Source organism: Tympanuchus pallidicinctus, unplaced genomic scaffold, assembly GCF_026119805.1.
Source record: "Tympanuchus pallidicinctus isolate F22 unplaced genomic scaffold, pur_lepc_1.0 scaffold28, whole genome shotgun sequence".
Classification (NCBI taxonomy): Eukaryota; Metazoa; Chordata; class Aves; order Galliformes; family Phasianidae; genus Tympanuchus; species Tympanuchus pallidicinctus.
The window spans coordinates 2,379,142-2,390,460 of record NW_026294745.1 but is presented as its reverse complement, the minus strand read 5'-3'; the positions used below and the strand labels follow the sequence as shown (position 1 = coordinate 2,390,460).

Below are 11,319 nucleotides of genomic sequence, written 5' to 3'. Positions count from 1 at the left end.
AATTCAATGCATCTTCTGGAGAGAGTTTATGTTTAGAGGGGGGAAAAAAAAACTGCATCTGCAACAGCCAGGACACATCTCTGAAAGACTGAAAGATGTTTCCACGTGCTCTGAACGGCCTCTTCCTGTGTGGTTCATCCTAAGACGTATTTTACAGTCTCACAGAGGAGAGGCAAACTACACCTAAAACCACAGTTCTCAGTTCTACCATACCTTAAGGAAACAGCTTCAAGTAACAACAAAGCACACAGATCAAGTAGATGCATGTAAGTGTACCAGCTTGCCAAGGAGGTACAGAGACTGTAGCACAGCCCAGGACCACTCCTCATTGGCAGGTAGGAGAGGAAACAGCGAATGCTGCAATTGTTCTTTTCAAGTTACCACTGGCTACGTTCTTTAGTGAAAACAAGAAGCAGGAGTTCACCAGTTAATGTAGACAGGAGACAACCACAACCTTTTGGGGCTATTCTTTTTCTGGCACTAAAGTTGCATGCAATCGGGTATGGAGAGAAGCTGTGCATCTCTTCTCACAGAAGGGAAGCAAACTATGACCACAATAGAAGAGCCTAGGGTCTTGTTAGAGCAACTATGCTGCCTTCAGCAAAGGCAAGCAAAGAAGTTTAACTCCCAAGCCCAGGGCACCTTTCCCTGTTAAGTGCTTTACATCTCGTTAGAAGATGAATCTCCTGTAAGGCACGAGGATAAAAATCATAGCTTCATGTTCCTCTGAGAAGTATTATAGACACAAGCATATACATACACACACACACTGCTCCTACCAAAGCAAAAGACACCCTCAGTGCAACATCAGCTTTATTACTATCTTCTGATGCAGTGCTACTTGATTACCAGTTAAGCATTTCAGAAGACAATTTTTATGTAAAAATAGGGAGATTCTCCCTCCTTGTTATTTACAGAAGTGACGCCAAAGCACAGAGATGTTAAGCTATTTAATCTGATAGAGAACAAGCAAATTCTTAAACAAAGAACAAGAGGAAGCATTTGATTTCCAATTTTGACTGAAGGGAAGCACTCTAGTACAACAGATGCTACAGCAATGTACAGTAGTATCTTGTTCTTGATACCAGAGAGAAATCACTGCCAACTAAAACAAGACAGTGAAAGAAGCTTACCTGGAACTCCTAACAAGGTAACAGATCTCCAGTTAATTCAGAAATTGTGAAAATACAAAGGCTCTCTCTGCTGAGCTGGCCTGGTGCTAAATGCTAAATAACATCAAGCAGTTAATGGCTAATGATTTTCACAGCTTTCTTTCAAAATGCTAATGATCTGCAATGGAGACACAGGTACTATAACAGCCACTTCATAAATAATAAATATATTCTTTATTTTACAGAGACGTTGTCTTCAAGTTTTTCATTTAAAAAATACATCACTTTGCCACCTCTCTTGCTGCTGGAGCATACAACCACGATGTCGCTATCTGACCTATCACACAGGCAAGCGTGCAAGGTTGTCCTAGAGGGCATTAGCTGGAGCAGCTGCAGCCTTCAAGACATGGAGGGAAAAGAAGACAAGCAGAGCCACAGATCCCTTGCTGACATCTTCCAGCAGCAAGCACAACAAATGGCTCACAGCCATCTTCATCTACACACATGCCAAGCCTTCCTTGGCAAAAATTCTAATTGGTAAGAACTCATCTTTAACATAAAGGACCTGCATTGTATATTGCCCGCCCACATGACAGATTTGGTGATGTTAAAAACATCTGCAAGATGCTAAGCACACAGCTCCCATTTAAGACAGTGGGCCCAGACCATGCTGGACAGACCTACAGGACCAGGCAATAAGGAATATACCTTTCTTCATTGCACAAACACCATCATTACCATTTGAAGCTGCATATAAAAGATGACTTACAGAACCACTATGCTCTACTTCAAGCATTCACAGTAAATAAATAACTTCTGATGGAGCTATAAATAGCATAGGAAGGTAATAAAATTTTCAGAGAGTTTTTTTTGTTTGTTTTGCTTCTTTAAAACCCTCTAGGAATCACCGCCAAGAATCAGTCATCAACTATAAAAAGATACCATCCCAAATTTTAGAAAGTTGTCTCCAACGTTGATTCTCTCAGAAAGTTAAATTCCTACATTTTTAATCAGTATCAACCCAGCCTATCAAAATCCATCTTTGTCTTGGAGTCATTTCTCTGAAAAAAAAGCCAGTATGCCCATCCATTTCCCTCAGCACAAGTGCATCTGAAGTTAATCACTAATGAGACACCACAGTGGGGGAAAGAAAAAAGAACCCCACCACAAGTTATTTGAGAATGATAGAAACAATAGCATCCATTAAAAAAAAAAATCTTTGCAAGAAGTCTAACAAGTAGTCAAGCCACTGACATAGGAGTCAGCATAAAAAAAGCACATTTGCTGTCATAAAGCTAATGTCAAGTTCACCACCCCAAAAATTGGAGTATAAGACTTCACTGCAGATGCAGAAGCACAATCCAAATGATTAAGTTCCAATCTGTGCAAGTCTTCACATGCTCAGGTGGCAGTGGTCACTATGCAGGAGGGTTCTGATTTCTAGGGAGGGCTTCCTTTTACAATACAGAAGTTTTGGCAATCTAAGAGAAAACTTGAGCCTGCTTGGAAATCTGTAATAGGAATTTAAATACTGCAAAGTAAAAACGTAGTTTTCAAAGAGCTCAGAACCATAAGCAGTTCACTAAGAAAGCTGAGGGAAGCGAGGATGGAAGAAAAAAAATCCACTGACTCCTTGCAGAGCACTCAGTCTCCACCACCTCCCCCAAAAAACAACCTAAAGCCACACCCAGAAGATGAAGAATTAGTGTTTTAGCCATGGATGAGCTTCAATGGAAGCCTTGCTTCTGTCTCCATAGTCATACAACAGTTCTTCACCTGCTTTAATGTCTCTGGAAGCTATCAATATGAGATGAGGCACACCATCAATGTCATGAAGCTTTGTTTGACAATTGCCACATTTGCTGTGATTAATCAGTCTTCCCAGACGATTAGTTTCTTTTGTAGCATCAACACTGGAAGAACAAGAACATTTCATGCACAAATCATATTAAAGGACAAGAAACAAAGTGCAAACTAGATAAAGAATTTGGAATACATACAAGGCTTGGAAATTAAAATAGAGAAGTTGTCTGTGCAATGGCTTTGGAAGAACTGAAGTTTAGGGTGAAAAAATAAAAAAGAAAAACCACACTGGAGTGATGAAGCATGCATGTGTAGTTGGTGACAAGTACTGAAGGAAGAAGCACCCAGAGACACCTGAAGGAAGTGTTTTTCTCTTCCTATCTGTTTCTACTGCTTTTCTAAAAGAAAATGATCATAACTCAGGAAAAGTGGCTAATTTCACAAGACAGTAAGTGTAGGAAGAAATCCATGGCAACGCTGGAAGTCTCATCCAAAGTAGATACATCTCTCCATACAGATGGTGCTGTGCTTCAGGGAATAGGGCTGAGAGTTGCTCATCAATCCCTTTAACCCAGAGGTACAGAGAGCTCTTGGCCAGCAAACAGCGCTCCAAGAGGATTCCCTAACTCGTGGTACCCAACCAAAAAAGACCAACAAAACTGTATGAAAACAATAAACAAACACACAAACAACAACAAAAAACAGCATTCAAAAGTTTCTACTGCTCATCTGTAACACACAAAGCAAAAGCAGCTTACCAGTATGTTTTGCTGAGGTACTGAAAATAGTACATATAGCAGCCTGTGGATGGATCTTGAGCATACACAGCCTCCCGCTTTTTAGCATCAGTGATCTCTATGAGATCTCCATGATATTCAACTACAAATTCTCCACGATTAAAATGTTTAGTAGCAATTACTCCTCTGCCTTTGCCATCAATGTAATCAATCTGTTGAGTTGAAAAGAAACAAATCACATGGGAAATGAGAAGGTACTCATGACTGCCAGTAAGCTGTTTACTAGGAAAGGAGTGCATGACATTTGTCATTAAAGTGACATGGCACAGCATCTGAATGTCACAGACAAAGCTGTGGAAGCACAATTTACTGTATTAGAGAAATAGAGCGACTTCAGGATGCAACACAGCTACCATGCATTTTGCATTAGAATGCCTAAGCTTTTCCATTTCAATGTTACCATTAGCATGCACAGGAAGAAGAGATGACAGGAGTATAGAAAGGTCAATCACACAAATTGAATTAGTTACCCACTAGAACACTTCATTCTTCCTGCCTCTACCTGTGAGCTGTACAACTCCTACAAGGATGTCACTGTCCTAGAAGCCACAGTGTGAACTGCACACTGCTGCTTTTTGAGAACCACTGTGCTTTTAAGAGCTTACTGCATGAACAATACACAGTACTCAGGTTAGCATTGCTGTTACCTTCATTCCTTCTTCTTTCCCACTTGTAATTAGTGCATCGATTTTCCTCCTTTCCTCAGTCTGAGGAAGTAACAAGACAAAAAAACAAGACCAAGTTATTTGTTGGTAGCTTTTGTATTTTATTCCATAGCTAACAGGAAATGATTGGCCAATGGCATTCAGTTTTTCCAAGCCATCCCTCTTTCCAGCAAAACTAAGTTGTACAGAGACAGAATAAAGAGACATCCCCCAAGAATGCATTATCATTTAAATTCCATCCTAAAAATAACTGGACCAATAATTCTGTATTTAGAAACATTCCTAACAATAATTCCAGTGAACATTTGCTACTGCATTAAGTACTGGTATTTCATTAGGAAGCACTACCTCCAGTTCAGATTTGCTCTTCCTGGAGCTTCTTCTCACTGGGTAATAATCTGTCACCTTTCGATTCGGTGCTCTTCCTTGTGTTCTAAGGAATAAGAAAAGCAGGAAACACATTTCAAACTACTTCTGAAGTTACACCTCTGAAACAGGTAACTAAAAATATATACATATTTTTAAGCTTATGTTAAATGTTGATCAGCATGAATCCATGTTCTTACCAGTATTCTGCATTCCAAGCCAGAAGCTACATACCATATTACTAATCCTTTAACCACAAGATTGAGATGCCACTGGAAATCAACTGAAAAATCACATTAAACTCTGAAGTCCCCACCACGTGCCTTCCCAAAAATGTAGGTCATTAAAGCAGCTTGGCCATGAATTCATTAATGTTAGGATACATTATTTCATTAACATGAGTAAAGTTATCAACTCAGCCAGCACTCCCCCAGCTACAATAATCTAACATTGTGAATCTGGCAAGACAGACTCCATTTGTCCACAGAACAGTAAGTCTTAGTGGTTCCTAAATTAATTTCTGCCTTGCTTGCTAGTGAAATAGTCATCTGCAAGACTGCAATGCTTTGGGTGCTATTTAGCATTTTCAAATATGCCATTTTTGAAGAAAAGGAATCTTCTTTAAAATGTGTCCCCAAAAAAGAGCAAAGCAAGGGAAACATTAATTCCAGGTCTGGCTTATCAATAGCCTCTCTATTTGCCTATCAAGGCAAAATGTAGATAAAGGCCCCCTGGTGCAAAATGGCCTAAAGCAGAAAAGCTTTTACAGTTCCAGAAGTCACTTACTTCCTTCTTGGTCCACGCTTTGCTTTAACTGTCTTCTTCTGAGCTGGCTTTGCACTGGCCTCGCCAGCACAGTCTGAGGGCAGAAGCGTCTTCTCAGCTTCTACAGATCCTTGGGTTTTTGGATCAGAAGACAGCACTGAAGTATTGCACCCACTTTCTTTATCTTTCTGGTCTTCTGGTTTCGTAGCACCTTCAATTATATTGCCACCATTCTTTTTTTCTAGTGAGAAAGAAATAAAGAATGGCTCTGAATTGAAGATCATCTATACCAGAGTGCTTCTATATGAATTCCAATAGTTTCTATTTCTGGTTCCGTCAAATAGGAGAAAGAGGTAGGAAATAAATGATACAATCTCTTTCTGCTAGAACCCAGGCAGACTGTCACTGGACTTTCAAGTAGTCATTGCTATGGTATAGAAGGAAGCATAAGAAAAGGAACAGGTAAAAACAAGAGCAAGTTCTTTGTCATGGGTGTAGAACTGAGCAGTGAACCTAACCCAAATCACAGTCCATGGTACAAACAGCCTGCCAGCCAGTGCACTTGGCATACTGAGTTCTCAAATTGCAATAAAGGAATCAGCAACCTGCCCTGAAGGAGCAGAAGTGCCTGCACCCCACACTGCTGCAATCAGTCATCGCAGGAGCTGGTGCTAAGGGGCCAATACCACTCAGACCAAATCCACAGGAGCCAAAGGGCAGGTGCTTACAAGAAAAAGTTCTGTTACATTTTCTTGGTTGAGCCTATCCCACCTTGAGGCGACCACATCCTCCTCAGCTGACTGATTCAGGGTAACTGAGACATGTCTTAAAGCTGACTAAAGTTTTCATTTAAAACCAATTACCAGGTTTAATTTCCTTGGGCCAAGACAGATGCTTCAATCTCATTGGAGAAATGAAGTACTGCTGAAAGGCCACTGATCCACTGTGGGGAAGACTAAAGCCATCTTCACTTTCTTGGTGAAACCTGGGAGTTACAGCCTGTAAGTTTTCCTGTGCTCAGTGGGGCTTAAAACATCTACTTGCAAATAACATTTGAATCAAAACATTTCAACAAGTTACCACACTTAACAATCACACCTTTAAGCACAAACCAGCTGTGGGGTTTTTGTTTGTTTTCCACAATCACCTAGTAAATCTGTGACTTCAGTTCTGAAAAGGATAAGGACACTGCCATCCTTGTAGAGTTTCTTTGCTGACAGAGCCATAGGATTTGGGAAAGCAACTGGAGCAGGGGAGCTGCCCACCTCCTACAGATCTAAAACTGGGGGGTGGGAAGGAAAGCACACCTCACAAAGCAGGCAATCCAAAGATCAAGCTTACCATCTCCTTTCCTGTTGGTTTCAGTTAGCGCTTTGCCCTGGCATTTCACTTCGTGATACATGACAGAGTTTTCTTCCTGAAGTGGGGAGCGAGCACCAGGAGACTTGTTGGGATTCAGGTAGCTGTAGATTTTGGATTGACCAGTAAACACATTCTCCTAAAACAGATTCACACATACAAACAAAAAAAGTGTATCACAGAGATGCTGGGAGCCTCCAGTTGGTATCCACACCGTGCTGCAAAGAGCAGGGCTGGCAGCTGACTGTGCTAATGCAAGTTGCACTGCTTTAATGCATCATCCTTGCTACCACTACTACCTCAATAATGTGAAAACATTACCAGGGTAAGCACTCAGAACTTTACTAATGCAAACCTCTTAGTTCAAGAGGATTTTCATGTCCAATGTGGTAGGATAGGAGAGCCATAATGAACACCAGTTTCCACCCTCTGCTTCAAGATATGAACTCTGAGCTGCTCAGAGAGCACAAGCCAAAGAAGACACCAATAACACAGCAGAAACTGCCCAAGCCTAGCACATACCTCACATAGCCAAGGAAGCATGAGCTTACCCAAATGCTCACTGTGTGTCAAATGGTATTGCAATTAATGATATGCTCTACAGAGCAGCATAGAAGACAGTTTTTGAAAGTCCACCTTGAGTGACACCTCTCATTGAGGTTTGGGAGATGAGCAGTGCTATCTGTTTATCCATTATATTGTATGAAATGGAGTGTTAAGACTGCTGATGGCATAAGAAACATGCAATACTCTAGGCAAAGCACTTGGTCCCTGCCAGCAAAATGGTAAAACCCTCTGGTACGGTCAAACAACACAAAGCTGAAGCTCAAAAGCTGGTTCAGGCTGAAGACCCCAGTAGGGAGGAGTATAGACTTAGCAAAGCTAACAGGAGTTGTGACATCTTTGCTTTTATGGTTCTCTGCAAGCAGGCCAAGCTTGACTGTGCAGGTATGTCAGGCACAGGGATTTTAGCTGTGAAGCCCCAGTGTCGGGACAAACAGCTGTGAGTTGGCCAGAACAAGTTTGTCTTGGCTGTATTTTGACTCAAGTGAAAGCACTTACAGATACTGCAACTCAGTTGAAATAAAAAACAATCAAGTTCTGCATGCATTTTCTTTTAAAACATTCAAAGGCTCCCATTTGAGAGTAAAATAGCTCAAATACAGTCATTTCACTAAATAGATGCTCTAATATATCTCATCACATAAGAACTAATGAAGTAAACAAAGCACGCAGCACATAAGAAAATTGTACTTAACGAAAACAAGTAACAGAGTACACAGCTACACTCAAAATAAGATCAGTCAAAAGCTTCAGTAAGAATTAAGATCACAGCAGAACACCCTGAGAAGCCAGTCAGAGCTTTCCACCTTCACAATGGGAGAAGTCCACCAGAAACGAGACTCACTTATTTACGGAAGCAGGGCTTTAAGGATGACGTACAACAACACTGGATTTTAACAAATACAGGTAGTGAAACCCACACTGAGAGACTCCTGACATTTGGCAGGAGCTCCACAGCTGGCCGTCTCCTGGAAGGCCAGCAGCAGCCCACCTGCCCACGGAGCTCCGTGCACACACTGACGGGGCCACGCCAGCACGTCCCCGGGCCGCTCCCTTCCCCCCCAGCCCCCGCCTGCAGCAAGGCGCTCCCGGCTGCCACGTCTTTGTCTGTGCCGAGCTTCAGAGCCTCCGCGGCACGGATTTTCTCAGCACAGCAGCACACGTTAAGGGCTACTAAGGATCCCGGGGTCTCGACGCGATAGCCAAGATTCGTCCTAGCGAGGTTTAAACGCAAAGCCATTACCAAGCCCGGGCCCGCAGCCTCTAGGGGAGATAGAGGACAGCGCGGATAGCAGAGGAGCAGGGCCGCTCGCTGACAGCAGCTCCCGCCGCTCGCAGGGCAGGGAGGACACGGCACACCCCGGCTGCGCCGAAGACCCCCCGCTTCCGACTCCGACGGAGAGCCCCGTACCGGTGGCTCCCGGGGCCGCCGTCCGCCCCACCCCACAGGGCGCACCCGCAGCAGACACCGGGAGCCGCCCGCCCCGGACCCAGACAGCACTTACCCCACCGGCCCGGGAGCGGCCGGGGCTCTTCCTCTCGGCGTTCTCGGGGCTCGCCTTCTCCGCGCCGCCCGCCCTGGCCTTGGGCATATTCCTGCCTAGGAACGAGGAAGGAAGAGCAGCATCTGAGCCGTGTCCCGCGCCGCCGCTCGCGGTCATCTCCCGGCCCCTGCGGCCTGCGCCATGTTTAAAGGGCTTACTGCAGCAGGGCGAGCCGCGGCGGCCCAGCCCCTTCCCGGCGAGCTGCGCACACCGCGCGGGGGAGGAGTCCCGCCGGCCCCGGCGCTCCGCGCCTCCCGGTAGTGGTCTCCGCGCCGCCAGCGGCTCCGCGACACCCGACCCCGCGCCCGCGCCCATCTCCGATCCATATGTACGCGCCGCGCGCCGCCGGCCCCCCATAGCGGCACCCAGCGCTCCCCCCTCGCCCGCGCACCTTTAGCCATGGCGGCGGCGGCGCGGCGCCCAGGAGCCCCCGCGGCGCGGCTCCCCCGGCACCGACCCCGGGAGCTCCCCCGCCGCCGCCAACCGCCCCGCGGGGAGACGCCGCGCCGCCTGCCGCACCCCCATTGGCTGAATCGGGTGTCGGATAACAGCTTCCGCGCCGCCGATTGGCTCGCAGAGCTGCGCCCCGCCCCCCCGGCTGTCAGACTGAAGAGGGTACGAGCTCCCGGGACCGGTGTTTAAATGTGCGTCCCCTGGGCGCTGATTGGCCTGTGCGAAGGGCAACCGGCGCGCTGATTGGCGGTCCTGGGAGTAACACCCTTCCGCGGCTGTGCCTCGCCACGTGGATAGCAACGCTGCGAAATTGTTCGACTTTTTTTATATATATTAAACGTGAGAAAATCAGCAGCAAAGCTCGAGGGACCCGCAGCATCAGCAGATGGCTCAGCACCCAAGGGCAGGCCTGGGGTACGTGCTGCAGAACAAGTAAATGACCGTTGCAATGATTAAAGTGTCAACGAGTCAACATGGCATGCATCAAAGGACCGCGGGGCAGTGGCTGTCATCGTGGAGATTTGCAATATCTCACACGTCACCTCTTTAAATAGTACAGTTATGGAGGTTGCTCCAAAAGTAACCATACTTTCCACCACTAGCTATGCACTTTCACCACGAAGGAATAAGAGCCTGCACGCTGTGCTCGGAAATACCTGCACCAGGTGACACACCTCCACTGTCACCACTGCTGAAATCCACACCCACCGCCTCACTGTGCTCACATTCATCCACTGCTTGGTGTCCATCAGTGCTCAGCAAGCATCAGTGAATGTCAGTGGGGGCCATTTTTTTCCACATGGAGAAAGTCAGTGACACACCTTTGCTCCATACTCACTTCCATGTCAAATGCCATTGTGTCACACCTCCCCTCTGCTGCCATCTGTCACATAGCAACAAAACGTGATGGGATATTGGCAGGAAGGGTCAACTCTTCTGCCATCCCACCAATATCCACCTTTGGTGCCTCTGGTGTCAATATCATAAAATAGAAGGTATTACTTTTGGAGCAGCCCTTGCACATATATAAAACATTATGAAAAATATACATACATTAAAAAAAAAGCTGAGCAAAACCACAAGAAATGTATTTCCAGAGCTTTCTCAGGGGGCTGTGAAAAGCATTCCTAAGTTACTGCAGGGAGGAAATCATCATTAATAATTTATGCAGTATTTTCTTTAGTGACATCCTAGTTATGTCAAAACAACAGTATTAATTCAGATGGAAAAATCAGACCAGAGTCTGCCAAGAGTTCCAGGAGTAGAGAAGCAGCTCACCAATGTGATGGCCTATCGATGCCCTCCCGTATCTGTGTCCTCTGCAGTCACGTTGTGTTCCTGGCTCTGGTTGATAATGTCACAAATGGGTGCCCGAGGGACAGTGAGTGGCCTGTGGCTGCTGATAAGCTGGCAGTGGGTGTCCACTGCTCCTGCTGGCAGCACACCAGTACTGCCCTGTAACCCGAGTGCACCAGTAAATGTTGTTAGATAGGTCTTCAAAGAGCTAATGCTGATAAGAAAGTCTGAACATAAACCAGCAGTGCACCCAGGCAACCAGAAAACCCAATGGCATCCTGGCTTGTGGTTGTCTTTTGTTGCTCAGTATACAAGAGCTGCTCCAAAAGTAATACCTTCTATTTTATGATGTTGACACCAGAGGCACCAAAGGTGGATATTGGTGGGATGGCAGAAGAGTTGACCCTTCCTGCCAATATCCCATCACGTTTTGTTGCTATGTGACAGATGGCAGCAGAGGGGAGGTGTGACACAATGGCATTTGACATGGAAGTGAGTATGGAGCAAAGGTGTGTCACTGACTTTCTCCATGCGGAAAAAAATGGCCCCCACTGACATTCACTGATGCTTGCTGAGCACTGATGGACACCAAGCA

General features: G+C 45.5%; 1 protein-coding gene across 4 annotated transcripts; it reads right to left on the bottom strand.

Annotated features, from left to right (window-relative positions):
• Nucleotides 1-796: 796 nt before the first annotated feature.
• Nucleotides 797-9,494, bottom strand: KMT5A (lysine methyltransferase 5A). Of its 4 annotated transcripts, none has more exons than XM_052691382.1 (8): nt 9,367-9,494; nt 8,937-9,031; nt 6,850-7,006; nt 5,530-5,749; nt 4,726-4,810; nt 4,360-4,419; nt 3,674-3,864; nt 797-3,025 (listed from the first exon to the last, which is right to left on the bottom strand). In XM_052691382.1, exons 1-8 carry the CDS (start codon nt 9,374-9,376, stop codon nt 2,815-2,817), a joined length of 1,029 nt encoding a protein of 342 aa, XP_052547342.1. In that variant the 5' UTR covers nt 9,377-9,494; the 3' UTR covers nt 797-2,814. The 4 variants fall into 4 exon arrangements, with proteins under 4 accessions (XP_052547342.1, XP_052547341.1, XP_052547339.1 ...); XM_052691381.1 differs by having other exon boundaries at nt 8,937-9,109; nt 9,367-9,465; XM_052691379.1 differs by lacking the exon at nt 9,367-9,494 and having other exon boundaries at nt 8,937-9,345.
• Between the last annotated feature and the right edge of the window lie 1,825 nt (nt 9,495-11,319).